Raw genomic sequence first — 24,742 nt, forward strand, 5'->3', positions numbered from 1 at the left:
TTTTAGCAAGTAGGCCAATTTACAGAAACAGAATTCAAAAATACTGAGGGTTTATACAGTAAGTGGTATTTTTCCTGAATCTGCTGGAGTGGATTAGAGAAGTCTTCACTTGGGACAGTTAGGTGAAGTTACAGCAGTATGAAGCAGATTTAGATGATAGTAAATAGTCCATTGTGGCTGGAACTAAAAGGATCTCTGTGAGGTGGGATAAGAGGGGACTGCATAGTCAACAGGAGAGGATGTAAGGGCCTTTAAGGCCATTTTAAGGAATTTGGATTTTTTTTTTTTTTTAGTTTATTGGTACCTTTTAGGTATACAGTACAGTTAGACATTCATCATTGGGATCTCGTACCTTTACATGACAGGTCTTGGTTCTCATTTTTTCCTCTTGTCCCTGCCCTCCCTTCACCCCCTCCTCCCCTCCCCATTTACAAACACTTTATTTCCATTTTTTCATTTTCTCACATTTTTTTCCCTTATTACCTTTCCCCTACCCTTCCCACTTTCCCTACACCTTTAGCCCTTTTCTTCCTATTTCACATTCTCAATTATATCACTTGGATCTTATGTACTATTATAGTTTTTCACACCAGAGAGGAATTTGGATTTTATAGGCATTGAGGAACCAGTGAAAATCATGGTTGTGTTAGTATTTAGGAAAGTTCACTCTGATGTTGCTATTAGAAATTGTTTCAGTCCGTTTTCTATCATTGCTAACAGTACCACAGACTGGTAAGTTTTAAAGAAAAGATGTATATTTTGGCTCACAGTTCTGGAGATGTAGGATTGTGGGACCATATTTGCTGATGGCCTTAATGTTGGCAGAATCCTTGAGGTGGTACAGAGCATCATGTAGCATGAGACAGGGAACTACATATGTGTATCCTGGACTTTCTCCTTTTTTTGCAAATCCCACAATATTCAGGCCTAAAGACTCCATCTTGGAGACTTTAATCCTAATCACTTTTCAAAAGCCCCACCTCTAAATATTATGAGATTAACTTTCCACACTTTATATCTCACAGTTGAATTAAACTCCATCATGAATTTTAGAGGAGACAACTCATTCATAGCAGGGACAGATGAAGTAAGAAAAATAAATAGAAGGCTTTAGATTTTAATGTGATAGATGATTAGAGTATGAATTAAGACAGTGACAGGAGATAGAGAAAAGGGTGTTATGTGAGAGATATGTAATTGAAAAGTCTTGCTGATAGATTAAAAATTAGGTGGAAGAAGGGCCGGGGATTTAGCTCAGTGGTTCCGCTGCCTGCCTCGCAAGCTGAAGGACCCGAGTTCGATCCCCGGTACCAAAATAAAAAAAATTAGATGAAAGAAAGAAAAGAGATTGAACAGTTATACATGGTGCCATTGATTAAAAGCGGGAATACAAGAGGAAGACTATTTAGGAAATAACATTATAACTTTTGGAAATGTTGAGTTTATGGTGCCCATGACACTTTTCTGTGGAGATGTAGGCAAGGAAATACGAACTTTGAGAGACATTAGACATTGATAAATATTTGCCTGTTGTTTTTCAAGGCAGTGTCCTAGTGCCAGAGGAGACAGAGCCGTCAGTGAACCTCTGTTAAAAGGACACAGACAACAAGCACACACAGGTAATTTTAGATGAGTATGATGATGAAAATGAAGCCAGCAGAATGAAAAGAGCTGTGAGGCTATGGGTATGGTGGAGGTGATGGTTTAGCTTGTGTGTTGGGATTTGATTTCTGGGAAGTGACATTTACTCTGTAACAAATGACAAGAATAATATGTATGAGGGTTTGTGGGATGTCACATCACACAGTGAGAACAGGAAACAGTAAAGATGAGAAATGAGTGAAAGGTAATGACTGGAGTGTCTTTAAAGAAGAAAAAGGACTCTGTGGCTGGAGATGACAAGAGGTACATGGGTAGTGTACCAGTTGTGAGGCTCTGCGAGGCATGGGTAAGTGTGTGGATGTTTTTATAACTGCAGGGAAGAAGCCTTTGGACAGTTTTAGCAGGAGAGTAACATAATTTTAACAGCAGAGTAATCAGAATATGTTTTTAAATGATGGCTCTGTATTGAGAACTAGAAAGAAAGTAAGGAAGCAATCAAATGACAACTACACCAGAGATGGTGATGGCTTAGATGGCCAGTGGATAGCAGTGGACAGAAGGGAGAGGTTTTCATGTAGCTTTTCTTCAGTCACTTTCATCATGATTCAATTTAAAAAGCAATTTATAAGTGGATCTGTTGTGAATTCTAGATATTTTTATAAATGCAGATATAAAATGTTATTTTGGAAACAAACTATCAATAACATTCTAAAATTATATAATTTTGAGATGCTAAAAAAGATTGAAATTTGTTTATTTAATGAAATATGGCAGTGAGCCTGTAGTCACAGTTCATATTAGTCCTTATTATGTGGGTAAAAACACTTGCACACAGATATAATTGAATTATAGTAGTACCTATTTTCTTCTAAATAATGAAGCTTAAACTTGCTTTTGTTAATAAAGGTTAGGCCAGTAAAAGTTTCTTCAAAGCAGTACCAGTACACTGTGAGAAAACATTAGAAAACACACTTTTGAGATCTGTTGAAAAAAGTGATCTCTGTAGATTAGCTTTTTTTTTCTGTCATAGCACCATCAGAGCATGGTCTATAGTGGTGAAGGAAGAGGGACTAATAGACCATGTAAAAGGCAAGGGAAGTTCAAAATTGTACCAAAGGACAGAGCCTAGAAATTGTGGTGAGAATTATTTTGAGATTTTAATAAAACATTGAAAAGCTGGAGAAGAATGAGATGTCTAGAGTTTATGGGGAAGAAAAAGTTGGATGGTTTTAAGATTATACGCTTTGGACGGAATGAGCAGATGATGATGTCATAATACACATGAGAGGTAGAATCTGTAGCAGAGGAGTAGGCTTGGTAGGGTGGATGAATAGTTTTGAAAATGGTAAATTAAAGTCACCACCTTTGGGCCTCCCAGGGGAAAATACATTAAGAAGGCAGTTGGAGAAAGGTGAGTACTCTGAGAATGGAAATCAGATAAAAATGAGTTGAAGTCCTAGAAATAATTGGGATATTTCAAGAGAAAAATGAAAACCTGAGAGACACCAACAGCAATGGTAGTCTTTTCTTAAGAATGAGTATAGGTTGTGTGACTGATCTGTCAGGTCATTCTTAATTTTGTTTAAGAACTTTGAGCAGACTTGTACTGAGTGGAGAACTGAAAAGATGACACACGGTGTGGGTTATTCTGTAGAGAAGCATGGCTTTTGGGAAAAGATGGTAAAGGTGTAACTCAAAAGGGAATACATTTCAAGCTAGGGATTCTTCAAAATAATTACTCAAAAAGGATGGGAAGTATCAAACAAATAAAAAAATACTGAAGTTATAAGAACACCCAAGGATCATGGGCCCAACAGTAGGCAGGAGGGATATGATTCACTGCAGATAAAACTTTTTAGAAGAGGAAGAGCATGTTTCCTCCTGAGATTTGAGGAGAAGAGGCAGGGAATGTTGCTGCTGTATTTAATTCTATGAGTGCAAGAGATTGACAATCAACTAGATGATAGTTTCTTTTTTCTTTTCCTTTTTAACAAATACATTCACAATTTAATAAGTATTTAAGATAGGGAATATGAGATAACCCAAGAAGGCACAAATACATAATTTTGCAGCTATGTTGTAGAGCCCTGCTGATTTTTGTAGGATCAGAACAGTTACTGAATTTTTAAAAAGTAAGGACAAGAATAGAGGAAGAAAGACATCGAAAGAGCTGTGAAAATAACAGGTGAGAGATGATTGCCTCGTTATTTTGTGCAGGATTACCAATATTAAATATGTGCAGGCAAGCAATAACCAGGGCATTGGGCATATCTTCAGTGAGTGTAAATGTAAGCTACATCATTAATACTGTTTTATCAAATTAAAGTATAGAAAGTTATTGTTATGGAGAGGGGCTTGTGAAACATTTTGCAATATTTGAAACAATATTTTTATGTAATCTTCAAATGTGTGAAAGACACAAATTATTATATATTTAACCCATGTTGTTCCCAATAGTTTCTTTGGTTTTTTTTGGGGGGGTGGTTTTTTTTTTGTTTTTTTTTTTTTGGTTACCAGGGATTGAACTCAGGATCTGCACTTGCAAGCCAAGTGGCAGAACCACTGAGCTAAATCCCTGGTCCTGTTCTCAACAGCTTAACTGCTAGATATGAGGGCTGGCAAGGATACCCAGTTGTCCATAGTGATTATTCTTACTACAAGGAAATTTGCAGTTAGGAAAAGACATTAAAACAGTATCAATGTTCAGTTGTAATAGAGTGCTGTTTCATATACTTCGAACAAATTGCACATTGCTTAAGTTTCTTATAATCAAAAAGTCTTTTAGGTAAGAAATGGGAGGTTGAAACCCAAAATATAATCTGTGTTTTCATCTAGGTAGGACGTCTTTGGACTTTCCAAATTTCTGAAACTTTGTTAAATAATTAGCAGAGGTATAGAATGCAAGATTTTCATCTGGACATATAGGATCAAAGTCTTCTAATATTGAACTCTCTCTCTCTTTTTTTTTTTTTTTTTTTTTTTTTTTTTTGGTTTTTTTTTTTTGTTTTTTTTTTGTTACCGGGGATTGAACTTGGGTCCTTGTGCTTGCAAGGCAGGCCACCAAACCGCTGAGCTAAATCCCTGGCCCCATTGAACTATATTTTAATGTTTCTTGCAAGAATTTTCTGTGGTATGCCTGTTTCCCACTGTCTTGTTACCTTAGGGTTCATGCCCAGAAGAGATGACTGAGTGGCCTCGGAGTGGTAGTGAAGATAATTTGTTTCCTATTTCTTCATCACCTTCAAAAATATTTTGTTTGGGGTGGGCACTAAAGATTGAACCCAGGTTCTTCACACTGAGCTACATCCCTAGCCCGGTTTCCCAGAATTGCCCAGGCTAGCCTCAGACTTGCAGTCTTCAAGCTTGCAGTCCTCCTTCCTCAGCTTCCCAGAGTACTAGGATTATACAGCACCAATTCCAACTTCTGTGCTTATTTTCAGTGCAGTGCTTTATATGTTTTGTACCAGTTGAAAAATGATTTAGATTGAAACCAGATAAGCATGTTAGTAAATAGAAGCAGCTCTATAATTTAAGATTGACTGAAAAGTTTCCTTGTGTGTAAATGTTCATATTTACAAATATGGAAAATAGTCATGAATTTTAAAAATTGAAAATATCCTTTTATGTCTAGGTTTTAAATACTAGTTTTCACAAGTCACATTTTAGTCCAGTTACTAAGACTTATTTCATGCCATGCATAATACACAAAGAATAATTTAACAAAAACAAATCATCTAACAGTAGTTTTTCATTCTCCAAGTTTCAAAGGAAAAGTCTAGTTCTTTTGTTTGTATTTTGGTGATGCTGGGAATTGAAACTAGGGCCTCTGCCATGCTAGGCAAGTCTTCTGATGCTAAGGTATATTTCTTAGTCTAAGACGTACTTATCCAGAAGTTAGTTATAATTCTATGATTTTTTCTACAATTAACTGGTTACTCCTTATATATGACAGCTGAATTTTTTTCTAGGTTTTAATTTTAATTTCTTTATGTGTTGCCAGAAATGGTTTCAATCCCCAGTAACTGTTAATGTACATATAAATGGAAAACCGACAGTATTCCCCAACTCTCTTTATTTTTATTTCTTCCTGCTTCTACTCTGAATGTTTTTTAACTTACTCTTTTTGATTGGATCAGTACTTGCTAGTTATTCCATTAGTATTCTCTATTCTTGTATTTTTATTTTCTTGGCGTTAATAATTATCTAGTTTTACTTATATGCTACTCCTTAACAGTTCAACCTCTAAATCCTTGCTAATTTTCTAACTGAACTTTAAGTGGTTTATTAAAGTTTTGCAACTTCGTTTTCTTGAAGATGTCTCTCTTAGAACCTTCTGACCAGTCCAGGTACATTTGCTATTCTCTGTCCTCAGTATACACCTGAAATATCTTCTTAGAAATTAAAGGCATCATTTCATTACCATCTGTTGTTTGGTATCCTCATTGAGCAACCAGAATCACTTGGATTCTTGTTTTGTTTTGGTACCAGGGATCAAACTTGGGTCTTTGTGCTTGCAAGGCAGGCAGCAGAACCACTGAGCTAAATCCCCAGCCCCTGGATTCTTGGTTTTTAACATGTGCCTTTTTTTCTTCAGTGTTCTGAGATTTCACAAAATATCTTTGAGTCTTTTCAACTGTTTTTCTGGGTGCTCAGTGCCTCATTAAGTCCAGCAACTTACAGTGTACATGTCTGGAAAATGTAAAGTATTTCATTAATGTTTTCTTTTCTTCCATTGTGTCTATTCTTTCCACACTCTTCTTATTTAGATGCCCTCTAATCGGGTCCCCTAATTTCCTATTTTTCTATCACTTTAGGAAAATGCTACTATTTCAGTGTTACCTCAAATTTGTCTTCCATAATCAATTTTCTTCACCTAGAATAATTTCATTATTTGAAATACATTTGCTTGTTTGCTTATTTTAATCTCAATTTTCATGTTACAGGCTTTACTTAGCCACTTAACATCTCAGGTTATTAGCTCAGTATTAAGAATAAAACAAATAAAATACTGAATTTCTGATTGCAAGTTGAGCTTCAGTCTGGTTCACTTATAGTTGGGTCATTTGCAGAAAATACCTGATCTTATGTCTGTGTGTCTCATGTTTACTCACTATATTTGCTAAAGAAGACTTTTAACATCCTTTGAATATAAATACCAGATTGGCGGCTTCTGAGAGTCAAGAGGGAGAATCAGATAGAGAGGCTTATCTTGGCATTAAATAGTTCTATTTTCCATATACTTTCATTATTCTTGGTCTAGAAACACCTCTTATTTTACTTACTTTTCATTTCTGTAGAGGAAAGTGAAAGGTGGAAGTAGGAGCTCATGAGCTCAATATGTTGTACAGTTTTTAATCACATTTTCCTTATTGTAGTTCCCTTCTCCGCTGATACCTTGTACTACTAACTGCTCACCTTTAGACAAGTTTGCTGTGCAAGTATAGTTGTTTTCTGTTTCCACACTTGGTTTAAAGTATGGTCTCTGCATCGCTAAGTCAGTAGCTCCTTTGTCCATATAATATCTAAGATAATTTTTCTTTCCTTACCCCCACTTTTGTCAATTTATGCCTTATAAAATAAAATGACAGACATATCTTTATTATACTTTGGAGGATTTTTCAGGCAAGGACAAAATTAGATGAGTTCAGTTTTTTGTTTTTTTTTTAACCAGGAAATCCAGGTATTTGTCCTCTTGAATAAAATACTTATTTTTTTTTTGTATTTGATTCTTGACACTTGATTTTGTCAAATTCAAATACAATAACCTTTGGAGCCTTTAAGGGGAGGAGTTTCTTCTGGAAAACTATTCTCAATTTTAATTTTTAATTATGCTTTGAATGAAGGGATCTGTGATGAAGAGAGAATGCTTCAGCTTTCCCTTCTGAAAGAAGATTGCTTGAAGAGCTCCTATAACCTTCAATCTGAGTTTTTCTTTAGACCTCTGGAGTGTAACGTCAGGAAATGGAGGGGCTTGGGATTTAGCTCAGTGGTGCTGCCACCTGCCTTGAAATTGCAAGGTGCTGAGTTCAATCTCCAGTACCAAAAAATATAAAGAAATAAAGAAATGAATTGGTGGCTCCTTAGTGACACTGGCATTGTTTGAACTCAAGGAAATTTCCAAAACCTTTGGTTCCTTACTTGTTTGCATCATTTGTTTGTTTTGTTTTCCTCATTGAGTTTATTGGTACATTTTAGGTATACAGTACAGTTACATTCATCATTGGGATCTTGTACCTTTACTTGACAGGTCTTGGTTTCCCCTTATCCTTGCCCTCCCTTCACCCCCTCTTCCCTTCCCTATTTAGAAATACTTTATTTCCATTTTTTCATTTTCTCATTTTTTTTCTTTGCCCTTATTACCTTTCCCTTACCCTTCCCACTTCCCCCACAGCTTTAGCCCTTTTCTTCCTATTTCATAATGTTGATTGTACAAAATTTTTCCCCACTTTAACTTCAAAGCTAGGTAATAAAAATGAAAATAAATTCATAAAATTAATTCTTCATACCATTGTGCACATATTTGCTAAGCATTTGTTGAGTATCTGCAGCATTCAAGGCACTGTACTGGCACTGTATAAGAGAGTAAGCTCTTGTTTATTGAGAGGTTATAATTTAATAAAGAGAATAAAGGAGCATACATGAAACAAGTACAGTAATCTACCCGTACTACAGGAGATGCATTCTAAGCCCTCAGTAGGTGTCTAAAACCTGAAATAGTACTAAATCCTATGTATACTGTTTGCTGCTATATACATACACAAATTTAATGCCTTTTCCATCTTAGCTAATCAAACATCAGGCACTATAGCCATTATCTTTATAGTTCCTTTTGTAAAACTAGCATGAATTTCATTTTCTTTCCTCACAATTTCAGTTAGAAGATATTTTCCTACAATAGATTTTAGTAACTTTAGCATAGGATTTTTTTTCTTTTCCTTAGTAAGAACTTTCACTTAAGTGAAACACTTTCTTGCTTTTCTTTAACATATCTGAATTTTTAGCATTACTTCTCTAATGCTTGGGGGGGGCATATTGAGTAAAATAAAGGATATTTAATGTATTAGGCACTTTCCCATCACTGGGATAAAATACCTGATACCTGCAACTTAAAGGAGAGGTTTATTTTGGTTCACAGTTTAGTGGGTTCAGTCTATAGTTGGCTGGTGAAAGCTGCTCATGTCACTGTAGCCAGGAAATAGAGAGAGAATAGAGGAGCAGGGGACAAGAATACACCCTTCCAAATCATTCTCTCAGTGACACACACTTTCTGATCAGATCCCACCTCCAAAACTGAAACTTTTGGGGCATATTTTAAAATTAAATCATAATCTGCCCCTGGTCCCCAAAAGGCTCGTGTCCATTACATATGCAAAATATATTTATTCCATCTCTAAAAATCACCACAAAGTTTTAATAGTTCAGGATTGCTGAAAAAGTCCAAGTCCAAAATCTCCTTTGAGACTCAAGGCAGACTTAGAGATGTGAACTACAGGATAAACATTCCTATTCCAAAAAGAAAGCATAAGGCACAATAGATAAACACCAGACCAAAGCAAGACCAAAACCCATCAGGACAAATGTTAAATCCTGTAATTCCATGTCTAATATCTAGGGCACACTATGGTGAGATGTGATATCCGAAGAAATCCTTGCCTGCTGTAGTCTTGCTAAGGCGGCCCACATAACTTCTTTCTTAGACTGTCTCTTCTTGCTGCCTGCAGTTTTCCTCAGGAGACCTACATTCTTAGGGTCTCCACATGCTCATAGATGCATGCATTTCCCTCATAGGCCTTTCTTTGAAATCTGGCTGGAAGCTTCCATGACCCCACAACTCTTGCATTCTGCATGCCTGAAAAAAACAATATCATATGGATACCACCAAGATCTATCAGCAGCTTGATCTGTATGTAGCCTGGCCTCCTTGGACTATAGCCTTCTGGGCCCAGGGGCTTTCATCTCATTTTTACAGCTTTCAGCCTATGATGATGCAGTTTTGCAGATTTCTCAGAGGCCTCCAACCCATCTTTGCTATTGTCCTGATGCAAAGTACTTGGCTTCTTTTTAACACTAATCTTCTCAGCAGTCACATGCTCTTTTGCCCTAACTTTCAAGCCTTCCATTCTGGCCAAGCTTAATCATTGCCTTCTATTTTTTGCTCCTCATTCTCACTGTAAATCTGGTCAAAAGGAGCCAACAGTTTCCCATGTCACATGTTGGGCTGCTTGTTTTCAAGTACAGTAAGTCCCCAACTTATGAATGAGTTTGGTTCCAAGAGAACATTTTAAAGTTAGATTCATTCCTAAGTCCGACAAAGTGAATCTTGTACTGTATACCTATAAAACCTATTCCATCTAGTTTATAGATCTGTTTTGGAGACTAAAATGGAATCGAAAATGTAGAGAAAAGATACTACATATGAAGTGGTTATTATTTGAACTCAAGTAGTGACTTAGAGCAATGCTTAGGATATACTGTTAGGGAAAACACCAAAAAGGATGTATTCTTGTCCTCTGCTCCTCCATTCTCTCTGTTTCCTGGCCACGTGGCATGAGCAGCTTTTCTCTGCCTGGAGCCAGCCAGTTACAGACTGAACCCACTCAAGCCAAAATAAACCTCTCCTCCTTTAAGTTGCAGGTATCAGGTATTTTGTCCCAGTGATGGGAAAGTGTCTAATATATTAAATAACCTTTATTTTACTCAATATGGCCCCAAAGCAGTAGAGGAGTAATGCTAGCAAAAAGAATCTTGAAGGAACTGATGTAGTGTAGGAAGCAATGGACAACTGACCTAAAAAATGAAATTAGAATGAACATCTATTTAGGCATGGTTCAGTGATGAGGAGTTGTATAAGAATATAAGGGATTGTGGGAACAGGGATTTAGCTCAGTGGCTAAAGTTTGATCCCTGGTACTGAAAAAAAAATTAAGGGATTATGTTTCTGTTTTAATTTTAGGGTTTTAATGTTTAGATCTCTGATCAGTTTTGATTTAATTTAGTGCATGGTGAGAGATAAGGGTCCAGTTTCGTTCTTCTGCAAATAGATAACCATTTCTCTCAATACCACTTGTTAAATAGGCGATCTTTCTTCCAACATATGCTTTTAGACCCTCTGTCAAAGATCACATAGTTGAATGTGTCTGGTGAGGTTTCTGTATCTCGATTCTGTTCCATTGATCCACATGTCTATTTTTGTTTTAGTACCGTTCTGTTTTTCTTACTTTTGCTTTGTAGTATAGCAGCCTGTATACCTATCAAAACATGATCAGATAAACAAAATTTGCTATTTATATGTAATGAAATGCTACTTAGTTATAAAGAATGACAAATTGGAGACATTTGTAGGAAAATAAATGCACCTAGAAAATACAATATTGAGTGAAATAAATCAGACACACAAGTTTAATTCTGTATGCATATCTGAGTGAGGCATAGTACAAACCAAAAAAATGGTATAGAATTGATAGAGAGGGACTAGGACAAGGGGGGTGAGGAGGAGAGGAAGGAGAAATAAGAATAAAGATATGCCAGGTAACACAAATTTAATAATCCTAATTAATGTAAACACTATATGCCATAACATGAACTAAAACAGATAATATCAATAAGTATGAAAAATGGGGAAAAGGGAAAGGTAAAGAAAGAGAAGAGGAAAAAAAGAAGCTGTGGTAAATACATGTAACCACTCTCAAGATTATTATATACTGGATGAATTGCAAGCATGTACTAATAAAAAAGAGCAAAAGACAAAGAATAAGGATTGTGAAGATTTCTACCACTGATATCATATGATGGCTTTGATTAAATTAGCAAGTGTTTATATTAGCAGAGAAGTATAAAAGAAAACTCGAAGGGAACTTATAGCAATAGTAGTAAGAAACTCTTCCTTAATCATTTAGTTTAAATAGAAAAGATTATGTACTTTATCATTTTAGAATTGTGAAGAGTGTATTTCAGGAGAGTAAAAGAAGACCCTTGACCTGATAGTATTTCTCAAAAATCAATGTAGAACTCAATTCTTAGTAATCTCAGACCAAATATGCCAGAGCTACATGTGGGAGGGAACTACAGTTTTTATTTTTTGTATATATGGCTAAAAGTAGAAAAATAAGTTATTTCCATAGTGCCTTGAAGTCTTTTATTTTCATTAGTCATAATTCTTATGTATAGGCCATAGAGAAGTCTTACACTTAAAAGTGCAGCTATTAAAGTTATGACATTATTTAATGTCACAGATTGAAGTGAAATTACAAAAGAAACCTATGATAAGTAGTACAAAATAATGTATAGAATATTTAAGATATAATGGAAATTATCTTTGGAGAATCTGTGGCTTGAGAAATGGTGCCAAGCATTTTTTACCTAATAAAATCTTCTATAAAAAGGTGTTTAATTTTATTAGCTAAAGTGGATTTCTTTAATCCTTTGAAATCTGTATAGAAATGTCTGGGACTCTTCATGATATTGACTCTTCAAAAAAAATATATGTATGTATTAGCTTAGGCAGCCTCAAAATTTAAAGTCTACATTCTTTTAATTGTGTCTCCTTTCAATCTCTGCTCCTTCCCCCAGGGGTATTACCTATTTTTCTTTTATATATTTGTAGACCTATATGTGTGTATTTATGTGTTTGTACCTCTAAAATATGCTTCATTTATATACATATAAATACATAAGATATAAATACATTGCCATATTAGTGACATCTTACTATACCACATTAGTAGTATAATACTATATGGAACTTGCTTTTTTCATCACCAAAAAAATGTGTTTTGGAGAGCTTTTCATATTAGTACATGTAACACTATGTTATTAACTGTTGCAGATAATACAGGATGAGCATAGATAATTGAGTCGTTTCCTGCTGAACTTTGAGGATGTTTCTGTTTTTTCCCGTTTTCAAGTAATGCCATAGTGTATCCTCCATATGTTGCCTTATTAGAAGAAATATTATCTCTTATCATGAAGATCTCTTACTTGCCGGAAAGTTGTGAGTGTGAAGATTTGGTAAAATTAAACCTTTTTAAATCTCTGATTAAAAATACTACTTAAGGCAAGCAAGTATGATATATTTCTATAAACCCAGCAGATTGGAAGGCTTACATAGGAGGACTGCAAGTTCAAGCCCACCCTTGATCAATTTAGTGACATAAGGAGACCCTATCTCAAAAATTTAAATAAGAGCTGGGGAATGTAGCTCAGAGTGAAGGCCACGGCCACAGTCTCTAGTACCACAAAACAAAACAACACTTAATTCTGGCATTGTGGTTAAGGATTTCCCCCTGCAAAAGCAAATATAAAAAGCCATTTAAGGATACTGGAGGCAATTAAAAAATTGAGAAATAATCATTCTTACAAAACTACTTAAAGTAGGAACAATATAGATCTGTGGCCTTTTTGCCTGGGGCTATTCCTATATACTCCCCAGGTCCTTCAGCTCCCTTGGTGAGAACTAAAGCTTTATCAGTGCTGTGGACTGAATTATTCCCCAAGATTCATATGTTGTAATTCTAACTCCAGTTCGATAATATTTGGAAGTTGGTCTTTGGGGAAGTGATTGGGATTAGATTAGGTCATGAGAGTAGATCCCGTCCCTCCATCATGACATTAATTCTTTTATAAGGAGATGGAGGAACTCATGGTATGGGGTCATGGTATTTTTGTTATAGCAGCCTGTACTGACTATGACAAAAAGTGACATGATTGAGGGTAAGATGGATTTGAAGGGGACACAAAAACCTGTGATTTTGCACCTGAAAATTGATGAAATTTTGTTGGAAACAGATGGAGAAAACCTGCTGCTTTGCTAATTTGAGGTTGTAGACCTGGCTTGATGGGAGTAGTGGGACAGCAGAAATTTAATAATGAAATATTTGAAACAGAATTATAAAAAGGCTGAGGTAAGCTGTTCAAATGGGGCAACCAGGAAGAACCTGGCAAAAGTGAAAGCTAAGGGAGACTAGAGAACTGGCTGCAACTTTGATTACATTTCCCAATCCTCACACAGATAAACTGGCTGAGGGTGGAATTCTTGTATACTCCAGGTGTGTGAACACAACCTTTGCCCAATTTATTGGCTGATCATTAAGCTTTCCAGACATGATATAGCCCCACAGCATTCAGACAAACCTGAATAGGAGTACCCTGACTATATACCATTGACTAAAACAAAATCTGAAATTTAAGTCCAAACCAGTTACTGAAAAACTTAATAACTCTGATAAATAAAATGAATCCAAGTTACTGTAACATGTTAGCGAGTCAGTGTTCAACCAAAACTGTTAGACATACAAAAAAGAAAACTAGGAAAATTTAACTGTAATCAGGAAAAAGAATCAGTTGAAACTGATGCTAACTAGGCCTGATGCTGGGTTTAGTGACATCTTCAAATTGGCTATTTTAATATATTTAAGTTATTAAAACATGTTTAATGAGACTCGAATAGAGAATCTCAGAGAAACTAGAAAAGAAGCAATGTGGAAATACTAGATTTGAAAATACTATATTTAAAAAGAGAAATTCACTGGATAGTCTTAAGAACAGAGATGAGATGAAAGAAAAAACAAATGAAGATCAGTAAAAAGTCTTCATTCCAAAGAAGAGGGGAAAAAAATTTTTTTTTTAAATGTAGCAATCCTCCGCTGAGACCTGTGGGACAATGTCTGCATTAAAACATACATGTTATGAGAGTTCTAGACAGAGGAAAGAAAAAATATTTGCCAGAATGATACCTAATTATCCCAAATTTTCACATTTTGGTTTAAAAACAAAATGTAACATTTACAGTAAGATGGAAGGAGTACACCATATTTTTGTCTTTCCCACAAACTATATCTAGAAAAAGTGGACAAGATTCACAGGTTACTGGCTTGCAGGTTCTGCAACGTAAATAGCAGGAAGGTTAGAGACGACAACTAGAAATTTTAGGGCCCATAGATCAGTGGTAAGTTTACCTTTTTGTTTGTTTCCTTTTTTTTGTTTTATATTCCTTTACCTTAACTCAGTATAACTCAAAATCCAAAAGTCAATATCAGAATGAACAAAGAAAACACCAGGAACTTTAATTCTGATTTGGAAAGCAGGAAATGGGTTTCCCAGTGCTTTTCAAGGAGATAGGAATTTCTGTTAATATTAACTCCCTCCCTGTCTCTCCCTCCCATCTCCCCCACCCACTTATTTTGTCCCCTTTTTTGTGTTCTCTTGCACCCCAGTCCCCAAGATACACTGACAGCAGTATTGGCACAGCTACAAAAGAAGAGCCTAAGATTCTAAGGGAAATGATTCTCCTCTTCAGTTAGAGGAGCTGTGACCCCAAGTGTAGGGGAAATCCTCGCTATTTTTTATTTCTGCAGCTCTCATTGCTTGAATCTGGACATAAGTGTAGTTGTAGAAAGGTTTTGCAGAGTAATATAAATAAAGTCCCACATTTGTGGCTGGAGGATTAGAAAATAGTGTCCCAGAGAACCAAAAGTAACAGATAATGGATAGAGAAAAGGTCTAGAAAGAGATCATTTATTTTTATTTTTATTATCATGTATTTATTTTGAGTCAAGGTCTTACTATGTTTCCCAGGCTGGCCTCAAACTCCTGAGCTCTAATGATCCTTGTGCCTAAGCTCTCCAAGTAACTGAGACTTCAGATATGCACCACCATGTCCAGCAAAAGAGACCCTTTAATGTTGTTCTGCGTGTGTGGATCCGACCCCGAAGAATATGTTTTATAATATAAAATGTGTGTAGAAATACCAAGTCCCAGATGGGCTAGTGAATGGTACCTGCATGATATGGGGTTGAATAATATTGTAAAGAGTTCATTAATTTTTGAAATTGGTTAAACATACACTTATGAAACAGTAGTGCCACTCTTAGGTATTTACCCAAAAGAAATCAAAACTTGAATTCACAAAGAAGGGTGCAAATAAGCATATGACAAATTAGAAATAATGCACCTTAAAAATGAGAAGAGAAACCTTGTTATTGTATACAGAATAGTCTGATGTTAAAGGCTATTTTTTAAAGGTCCTGATAAACCAGACAGTAAACAATTAAATTTTAAAAACAGAGAACTATCTGGGCATGGTGATGCACACCTATAATCCTGGCACTTGAGAGCCTGAGGCAATAGGATCATTGCAAATTGGTGGCCAGCCTGAACTACATTACATGGTGATACCCTGTCTCAAAAAGTGAATAAACAAAAACAGAGGAGTAAAGATGTTGGAAAGGGTAGATGTATATAAGATAAGCACTATTTCAAAAATTCGAACTTTCTTAAACCTTAGGAAGAGAGATCTTTTTCAAATGTGAGGGCGAAAAGAGATGGAGAGATGGGCAGAAAGGGCAAGACATGATTGTGTGTAGGGTTTATTATAGTGTGATAGAAATTAATAGATTCCGGAAATATTTAGGAGGCAGAATATACTTTTATGCTCTAAATTCCTACTCTACCACTTTCAAACTTTAAAATATTTTTTTAGTTTGATATTTTCTCTTTAACTATGGTCTTTATCTTTTTTATTATTATTTGTATTACTACTTTGCCAATTTTTTTGCTTTTCAGTGCTGAGGATGGAAGTGAGTGTTTTCTGCATGCTGGGCAAGTGGTCCACTGAGGTAGAGAAATGAAGAACTATAAACTCAAATATAGTCAAGCTACTGTGTTTAACGTAACCCTACTGCGCTAATTTGATACATTGCTTTTATCATATATTAAATTTCATTTAGCTCTTGATTTCAAGATTTGTCTATTGCTGACAGTACTGCACTTAATTTATAGTGTGTTTAGAATTAACAGCACAGGTACCTCATTTATATTTATGCTTTTTTAAAAAAGGTAATGACTAAGTTTTATGTATTTTCTCCTATAGATACTTTTTATAACTTTCTCCCAAATCTTGTATTTCTAATAGGATTTATTCCTTTACAAAAAACAAAAAAAAAAACCAGAATAATTTGGGAGAGTTGGCACTTTTACAGTAATGAATCTTAGAATCTGGTCTCTTAGAGTCAGTGTGTTTTAAATGTCCTGTAGTATAATTTTTATAATTTCCCCATATCTGTCTGAATATTTTTTTAAACCTGAAATGGTATTACAACTGTTTAGGATAACTATTGATCTTTCTCCATTGTTTTTATGTCTAGTCACCTAGCCAAACTCTGACAATGAGCTTTAATACTTTTTAAACAGCCAGGTGTGGTGGTGCACACCTATAATCCCAGCACTTGGGAGGCTGAGGCTGAAGGATCACTTCCAGTTCGAGACCAGCCTGGGCTACATAGAGAGATCCAGGTCAGTCTCAACTACATGGTGAGACCCTGTCTCAAAAAAAACAAAACAAAAAAAAAAATAATTTTTAAACTGATTCCTGCAGACTTCTAAATAGATAACATATATCATCTGCATTTTTGAAAATAACACGTCATAACATTAATTAAAACTCAGTTAAACCATTGTAGAATAGTAATTTTAATGGGCATTGTTTTCTAGTTTGTGTCTTTTATTAGTAAAGCTTCTGACCTTTCTCCATTGTGTAATGTTTCCTGTAGAAGGTGGTATAAAAGGAGTCTGGTTTCTTTCTGTTCCTTTTTTTTTTTTTTTTTTTTTTGGTAGTGGTTGTGGTAGTACCAGGGGTCAAACTCAGGACCTTGGTTCTTGTGAGGAAGATGGCAGAACCACTGAGGCCAAATCCCCAGCCCTTCCTTCTGTTCTTATGAAGGTCAGATTATCCATCAGAGTTGAGATTGGAATATTTGTTTTATTTTTTTTCACATTGAGTTTATTGGTACTTTTTAGGTATACAGTACGAATATTTTGTTTTAAAACCATGAATTATTTGTATCTTAAAGGCATGATAGAATTTGTTTTATGTTTGTTTATTTATTTATTTAGGTACTGGGGATTGAACTCAAAGCCTTGTGCTTGCAAGGCAGGCACTGGCACCACTGAGCTAAATCCCCAGCCCGGATAAAATGTATTCTTAAATCTACTTATAGGCCTCATGCCTTTTAAAAGAGTGGACCTTTGAAGGTCTTTTAATGTCTTATAGTCTGATTTGTTTCCATTTTTTACCTTTCTCCAGTTTGATAATTGGTATTTTCCTAGAAAATCATCTATTTAACTAGATATTCAAATAGTTTTTTCTTTATATTTCCTTTTGTCGCCACATCTGTTAATTTATCTCATTCCTAATGTTATTTGTCTTGGCTTTTCTTAATCAGAGCAGTCATGTGTTTATTTTTATTAGTGTTTTGAAATAGCTAGCTATTGGCTTATTGATTAAATCTCATTTATTTGTAGTTTTGATTTATTCATTTCTGTTTTCCTTTTTATCAATTTCTTCTTTGTATTTCTGTATTTCTCATTACCTTGTAAATTTTGGTCTTTTCTGATTCATGGCAGTTTTTTCATACTTCTCTTTACAAAGCCCCTCTAACCTTTTTTTTTTTTTTTCTTTCTTTCTTTCTTTTTGGTTTGGTGGTGGGTGCTGAGGGATTCAGACCTTGTGCATGGTGAGCAAGTACTCTACCACTTAGCTACATCCCAAGAAGGCCTCTTTTGCCCTTTTTTAATGAGAGGATTCTTTAGCTTTAACTTTCTGCACATTATATTTTCTCCCGCCCCCCCACGGTTCTTTTTGGAAGTTAGTGCTTCTGCTTGTTGAATTTGGTGAATCTTATTCATGGTGCTCATTTTCACAAATGTTTGTTTATATTTGTAACATAAGGGTCTAGTTTAAATATATTAGTTTTCTTTCTCAAATAAGAATTCCATTAAATCTAGGCTCTGATTAAAGGATCTGTTCTCTTGTGATTTTGGAGGAGGAAAGGAAGAAACTAGCAGGTGGCTCATCTTTAAGATTTGAGACTTTCCTTTCTTGTTGAATTCTCAAGTACATTGGGGACACTTCTCTGCTTCTCTGGCATTTGCCCAAATTTGCAAGGCTCCTACTGCAAAAAGCTGCTTATTTCATATATGAAACTTCTACGTGTTCTAGAATTGTCTTGTGATTATCCATATCTGAGTAATTATTATATATTTATGTTTTACTATTTGGTGACATTAATTTTCTCATGGCTCTTTTCTCTTTTTGTTTTAAATTATGAAGGTACTTTATTTGATTTGGGAAGAAGGAACTTCTGGTGGGGAAAAATAGTCTCTTCTTTCAAAAAAAAGAAAATCCCAAGAGGGGAAATTTGTGTTAAAAAACATAATAACTTAACTCTTTTGTATAAATTCTGCAGTATCTCTCTTTTTGTAAATCAGGACTCGGCTCATTTGTTATCCTTTATTTAAATTTTCTTATACTTTTCTCTTTTCATGTGCTTTTAGGGTAATATAGTTAGAACTGTGTATTGCATTTTAGTTTGAAATCCACCAAAATGTACAAATTAATTAAGAATGATTACAATTTCATAATGTTCAAGATTTCTTTTCAGGACATAGGATATTGGCAAGTTTGGCAGGGCTTTAATTAAATTCCATAAGACCAAGAATTAGTAACAATTTATGACAATCTTCAGAGTAGCTAAGTGTTGGCATCTTTAACAATCTCCACCACTTTTCTACCCAGTTTAATAAACACCATAATAATAATAATAATTGGGTACTTCAAGAGTCCATATAGATGCATTATCAGATCTGTCCTTGGCCTCCATACCTGGAAAGACTTCCCACACAGCTGCCTCGGCCCTTCAGGTCACTAGAGATTTGCCTCTTCAGGCTGGTTGGCCTCTCCTCCATGGTCTGGTCTGTTAGCTGAACTCGGATGCTGTAACCTCTAGTCAAGACACGGGTGGCCAGGTGGCCGGGGGTCCTTGGCATGGTGAGCTGGCAGTTGCTGGGCCCTGTGGGCCGGCATGGCGAGCCAGTTCTGTAGGTATGTGTGGGACCCATTGCTGATCCTGTTGCAGATTGTCCTTGTGTGGTCTGTCTGTTATGGCTCACTGGGTCTGTGGCTGGTGCTGGTGGATGCTCTAGTGAAAAGCAGCCCATCGCTACACCAGATATTGATACCGACATTCTGGGCTTCTCCACCCCTCCAGACTGGCTCTCCATGATGTCCTTCATCCTCAGCACCTTTACCTGTTACCTGGGCTTGCTGTATTTCATCCTCCGAGGGAAGCAGTATCTGGATTTCACTGTTACTGTCCATTTTTTTCAACTCTTGGGCTTTTGGCTCTACAGCTCCTGTTTTCCTTCAGCGTTGACCTGGTGGCTGATCCAAGCCATGTGCATTGTACTCATGGTTGTTATTGTGTGTGTGCATATGGAACTCAAGGAAATCCCCCTCAACTCAGCCCCTAAATCCAATGTCTAGAATTGGGCCCTTTGCACACTCACCTGGCACTTGGGACTCCTAACACCTTGGGCTTCTCAGACTTTCCAGATGAGGCCCAGCCCAAGTCTGAGAGGAAAGAAATACAAAGTCTGTTGATGGAGAGATAGCAAGGCCCCATCAAAAAGGCAGGTAGCAGCCAGGATCACAGCTGCAAGGATGGCCTCTGTCTCTCAAACCTTGGTATTGGAAGGTCAGGAAAGGGACCTCTTTGAGAATAATAACAGATTTGGAATGATGTTACTCGAGCCATCATTCCTTTCACCAGCTTTATTGTTTGTTTAAAAAAGAAAAAGAATCAAGAATATCTGATTGGGAAAAAAAATCAAGGATATCTGGTTGGAGCAAACCACTCCTCTAGTCATCTGCTTTACTCCCCTGGGACAGCTGTTACCTTTTCCGAGTTGCCGAACCGCAGTGATTCTGTTTGGAGAAAAACTGGATATCCAGATCCTTAGTCACAGAAAGAAATGTAAGTGCAAAGTACTAGGGTGCTGTCAGGGAGAGGATGGCAGATAGAGACATCAAGCTCAAGGAGGACAGACAACCTGTGCCCTGTTACACACATGTATGCACCCAAGAATACATGACTAACTGCTCTCCAGTCCCTCTACTGGGTCCCCATCATGCTGCCAGCTCGCTACATAGGCTATACAACCCAGAGAAGAACCCCAGCATGACTTCCATCTGACCCTCCAAACAGGGTCACTGCCTGTTCCTTAGGAAACAGGCTCCCACTGGACCTCAGTTCTGGAAGGAGTTCCTTTTTCCTGACCTATTTGGAATTCTCTGGTGGGAGAGTCTGATGGGTGTCCAGAGATACGAAGTTCAGCTTTCCAGCCTGATTTCTCCTGGAAGAGACACAAATTTGCTGTGAACTTTTGTCTTTGGGGTAGAATTTCCTCTGTGAGGGCCTTGCAGCTGTCCTTTCTATATACATAAATATAGTATCCCCCCAAAAAAAAAGTCATCAATACAGACTTTTTTAGAAATCTTCAGTACACCTGGGAAGTTGAGCACTAAATATTTGATAATATTAAAGAATTATTGTTAACTTTTAGCTATGTTAAAAGTATTTTGGTTATATTACTTTTAAAGTGTCTGATCATACACATACACACTGAGATATCTGGAATTTGCTTCAAGTTTCATGAAGAGGAAAGTACAGTATATAGGGGCATCAAACAAGATGGTCCATGAGTCACTAATTGTTGCAGTTGATCATTGTTGGGTTTATTATACTATTCTGTTTCCTTTTGTGAATGTTTGAAATTTCCCACAACAAAAGATAAAAATACAAATTTAGAATGGTAAAGCAAAGAAATATAACGAATCATAAGTAAAGCTAAGTACCTTGATAGACATGGTGCAAAAATATTTTTGAAAATTGATTCTGTTGTATCCTGTCCACTTAAACTTGTTTTAACCACATTGTACTCTTGTTCACCTTTTTACTTCCAAAATTGTAAGTCATTTACACATACTAAGTAGGAGTATGCCATAGTTTCATCATCAAGGTTTGGTTTTGTCTGAACTTTTGTCATTAAGTATAATATTAGCTTTAGGATTTTTGTGGGTACCTTTATCAAGTTGAGGAATTTCTCTTCTGTTCCTACTTTGATAAATGATTCTTGTGTCATGAAAATGTTTTTGGATTTTGTCAAATGTTTACCTGTGTTTCTACTGGATGTCATTTGCTTTTTGTTCTTTGTTCTGTTAATATAGTATTTTTATTAAACCATTTCATATGTTTAATCACTCTTGCATACTTTGGGTAAATTGTACTTGGCATTTGTGTTCAACCCTTTTTATATGTTCCTGGATTCATTTTGCTAATATTCTGTAAAGATTTTTGTATCTGTGTTCATAAGGGATGTTAGTTGTAATTTTCTTGTGATGTCTTTGGGTTTAGTGTGAGAGTAATAGATTTTGTAGATTGAATTGAGAAGTATTCCCTCTGGTATTTTTTGGAAAAGTTTGTGAAGTATTGGTTTTAATTATTCTTCGGGTGTTTGGTATAATTTACCTGTGAAGCAAGTTATGGACTTGTCGGAAATTTTTTGATTACTAAATCTTTTTTACATTTTATAAGTCTATTCAGATTTTCTGTTTTCTCTCGAGGAGTGTTTTCAAATTTTAAAAACAAAGCAAATACAAGTATATATAAGATGTAGTCTGATACGATTTTTTTCAAAAATTGTTAATATCTTTTTATCTGTATTATTTTATAGTTTTCATAATGGCCTGAAATTTAAGTTTTGCTTTTTTTATGTTGTTATCTCAGCAGCAATGCAGCAAGTCTTGGAAAACCTTCCAGAGCTGCCCTCATCTACAGGAGCAGAAGAAATAGACTTAATTTTCCTCAAGGGGATTATGGAAAATCCTATTGTGAAATCACTTGCTAAAGTATGTATATTGGCTTATCACTAAGATTACTGAATTATTTTGAAAATGTGTTTTTGCAAAAGTAGAACAATATTGTTATTTTAGAATGTCATTGGTGTACCTAGTGATAGTTAACAAATAATAACACTTATCACATAATGAAAACTTAATGTAGGATATGCAGAAATGAGGCAAGTATTGCTCTTTCTGTTTTGTCTTTACAGAATGATTTAACTTTTTGTTTTCTTATACTGTTAAAATTTAGAGAAATCAGTAGCACTGTTGTGTGATAACAGGGCCTGTGGAAAAAATCCTGGACTTATCTCTGTTTTCAACAGCAAGTTATTTTCTTATTTTAAGTTACAATCTGTACCATTTTTCATTTAAATTCATTTATGTACTACATTTTGGAAATTTTATTTATTCTTGCATAGCTCTGGTCTGTTTCCATAGTCAACTCTTGAGCAATCTCTTTAACTCATTTGTAAACTCTGTGTGTGTGTGTGTGTGTGTGTGTGTGTGTGTGTGTGTTAGGGATTGAATTTGGGACCTTGTGCTTTCAAGGCAGGTGCAGTGCCACTAAGCTAAATCCCCAAGCCCTATAAACAATTTGTAAGCACTATTTATAAGCTTTTATAAACATTATTTGGTTCAGTTTCACTTTATACTCTTTCCCCATACTAATTTTAATAAACATCACTGAAGCTTAGTGTATTACCTTTTTCGCAATCCTGCTATCCCACACTGTAGAATTATCCCAAATGAGTCTTACTTTCAACAACCTATGCCACATGGTCTCTCTGACCTTTCTTTTATATAGCTATTTTGTCATTTGTTTTGCTTTAGCATTCCTAGAATGTTGATTTTACTCTCTTTTGTGGTCTTTCTTTTTTTCTTAGCTAGTCTCTTATCTTGTATTCTTTTAAGACTTCTGAGAAAATGTACCTTTTATAAAGTTTCCATTGGTAAGAGTTAATTAATGATGCAGATTCTTCATTTAGTTGCTCATGCTAGATTCACATGGTATAAAGGCTAATAAAGTAATAGCTCAGGGCCTGTTGAAATAAGTAGGAGCCTATACTTATGGCTTATTCTGGGTTTGTATTAGTACTTTAAAAACAGTTTTCACACTTCTGTTGATATCATACTATTGATTGTTAGTTATTATTATCCATGAATCAGTTGCAAAGCTCCTCCATTATTTAAAAATGTGTGAATTTTGATCTGTGTATTTAGAAACTATAATAATATTTGTAAAGCATTTTACAATAATGATTATCAATTATGAAGGTTTTTATACTGTTCTGTTTTGTAACTTTTTTGAACTTAAAATATACTGTTTTATCTTTGTAACAACTTTATGAATTTAAAACTAAGATCTAAAGTAAATAAATGGTTTACTTAAGGTCATTTTTCTAGTAAATGACAGAGAAAAAGGTTAGAACATGTGTTATATCTACATTCTGTGCTCAGTCTACTACAACACAGGGTGTTTGAATGTATGTGTATTTATTACTAACAACTTCTGTGGATAAAAATTTATTTTATGCCACTGTTTTCATTATGAGTAATTGAAATGTTTGAATAACTTTTTGAGCAGATAACATACAACCATATGCTTGTTGATTAAAAATGAAATGAAAAACAAAGTCACCCAATAATATCTATTGGGTGATAATAATATCTATTCAGGCAGTATCTCAACAACAGAAAACATCAGTAGTTATGTTCAGTGTAGAAAGAAATCATAGAAATAAGGGAGGACCTTGATGGTAAATTCTGTTAAACATTTAAGGAAGAAATAATACTAATTTTATATGATTTCTTTAAGAAAAAAAAAGCAAGGGAACATTTGCTGTGTTGTCTTATGAAGCTAGTATTACCCTAGTTATCAAAACTAGCTAAAGATATTTCAAGAAAAAAATACAGAACAGTGTCCCTGATGAACATAGATTTAATTTTAAATTAAGAAAATATTAACAAAACAAACATACCAGCATAAAAAAAAGATAATACCTCATTACCCAAGTTTGTTTTGTTTGAAGAAAAAATAAGATTGTTCTAATATTTCAAAACTAATCAGTATATGTCACCATTTTAACAGACATGATAAAAAAAACATTTGATCATGTTAATACTTTCAGGAAAAAAATTTTATGAAGTTGAGTATCTGTTCCTGATTGAAAAAAAAAAAACTACTCAGAAAACTTGGAATAAAGGGAAACTCCCTGAAATGGATAAAGGGTGTCTATTTAAAATCCTCACCATATTGTAATTCATGGTGAAAGATAGAATGCTTTTTTAAAGAACAGAGATGGGTAAGGGTGTCCACTTTGATCACCTCTATTCAGCTTCCCAGTGGAGTGAAGCTAGTGCAAAAGGGCAAAAAAAAAAAAAAAAAAAAAAAAAAAAAAAAAAAAA

The 24,742-nt window shown here is 35.2% G+C and overlaps 1 protein-coding gene and 1 pseudogene across 13 annotated transcripts in view; both read left to right on the forward strand.

Annotated features, from left to right (window-relative positions):
- Mpp6 (membrane palmitoylated protein 6) overlaps positions 1-24,742 on the forward strand; it is a 93,071-nt gene that overhangs the window by 13,894 nt on the left and 54,435 nt on the right. For 4 of the 13 annotated variants that reach the window (XR_004514736.1, XM_033757273.1, XM_033757275.1 and 1 more), the window contains exons 1-2: positions 2,878-3,013; positions 22,221-22,342. Coding sequence is in view for 12 of the 13 variants with exons in the window: in XM_033757273.1 (XP_033613164.1) it covers positions 2,884-3,013; positions 22,221-22,342 (252 nt within the window). In the remaining variant the exon portion in view is untranslated. Of the gene's footprint in view, positions 1-1,542; positions 1,620-2,876; positions 3,014-16,193; positions 16,215-22,220; positions 22,343-24,742 lie in introns of those variants that run through there. The other 9 variants (XM_033757307.1, XM_033757281.1, XM_033757279.1 and 6 more) reach the window with 7 other exon arrangements.
- On the forward strand, positions 19,458-20,494 carry LOC104864948 (annotated as a pseudogene).

The sequence above is a fragment of the Fukomys damarensis genome, unplaced genomic scaffold, assembly GCF_012274545.1.
Source record: "Fukomys damarensis isolate Sample0158 unplaced genomic scaffold, DMR_v1.0_HiC HiC_scaffold_4, whole genome shotgun sequence".
Lineage (NCBI taxonomy): Eukaryota > Metazoa > Chordata > Mammalia > Rodentia > Bathyergidae > Fukomys > Fukomys damarensis.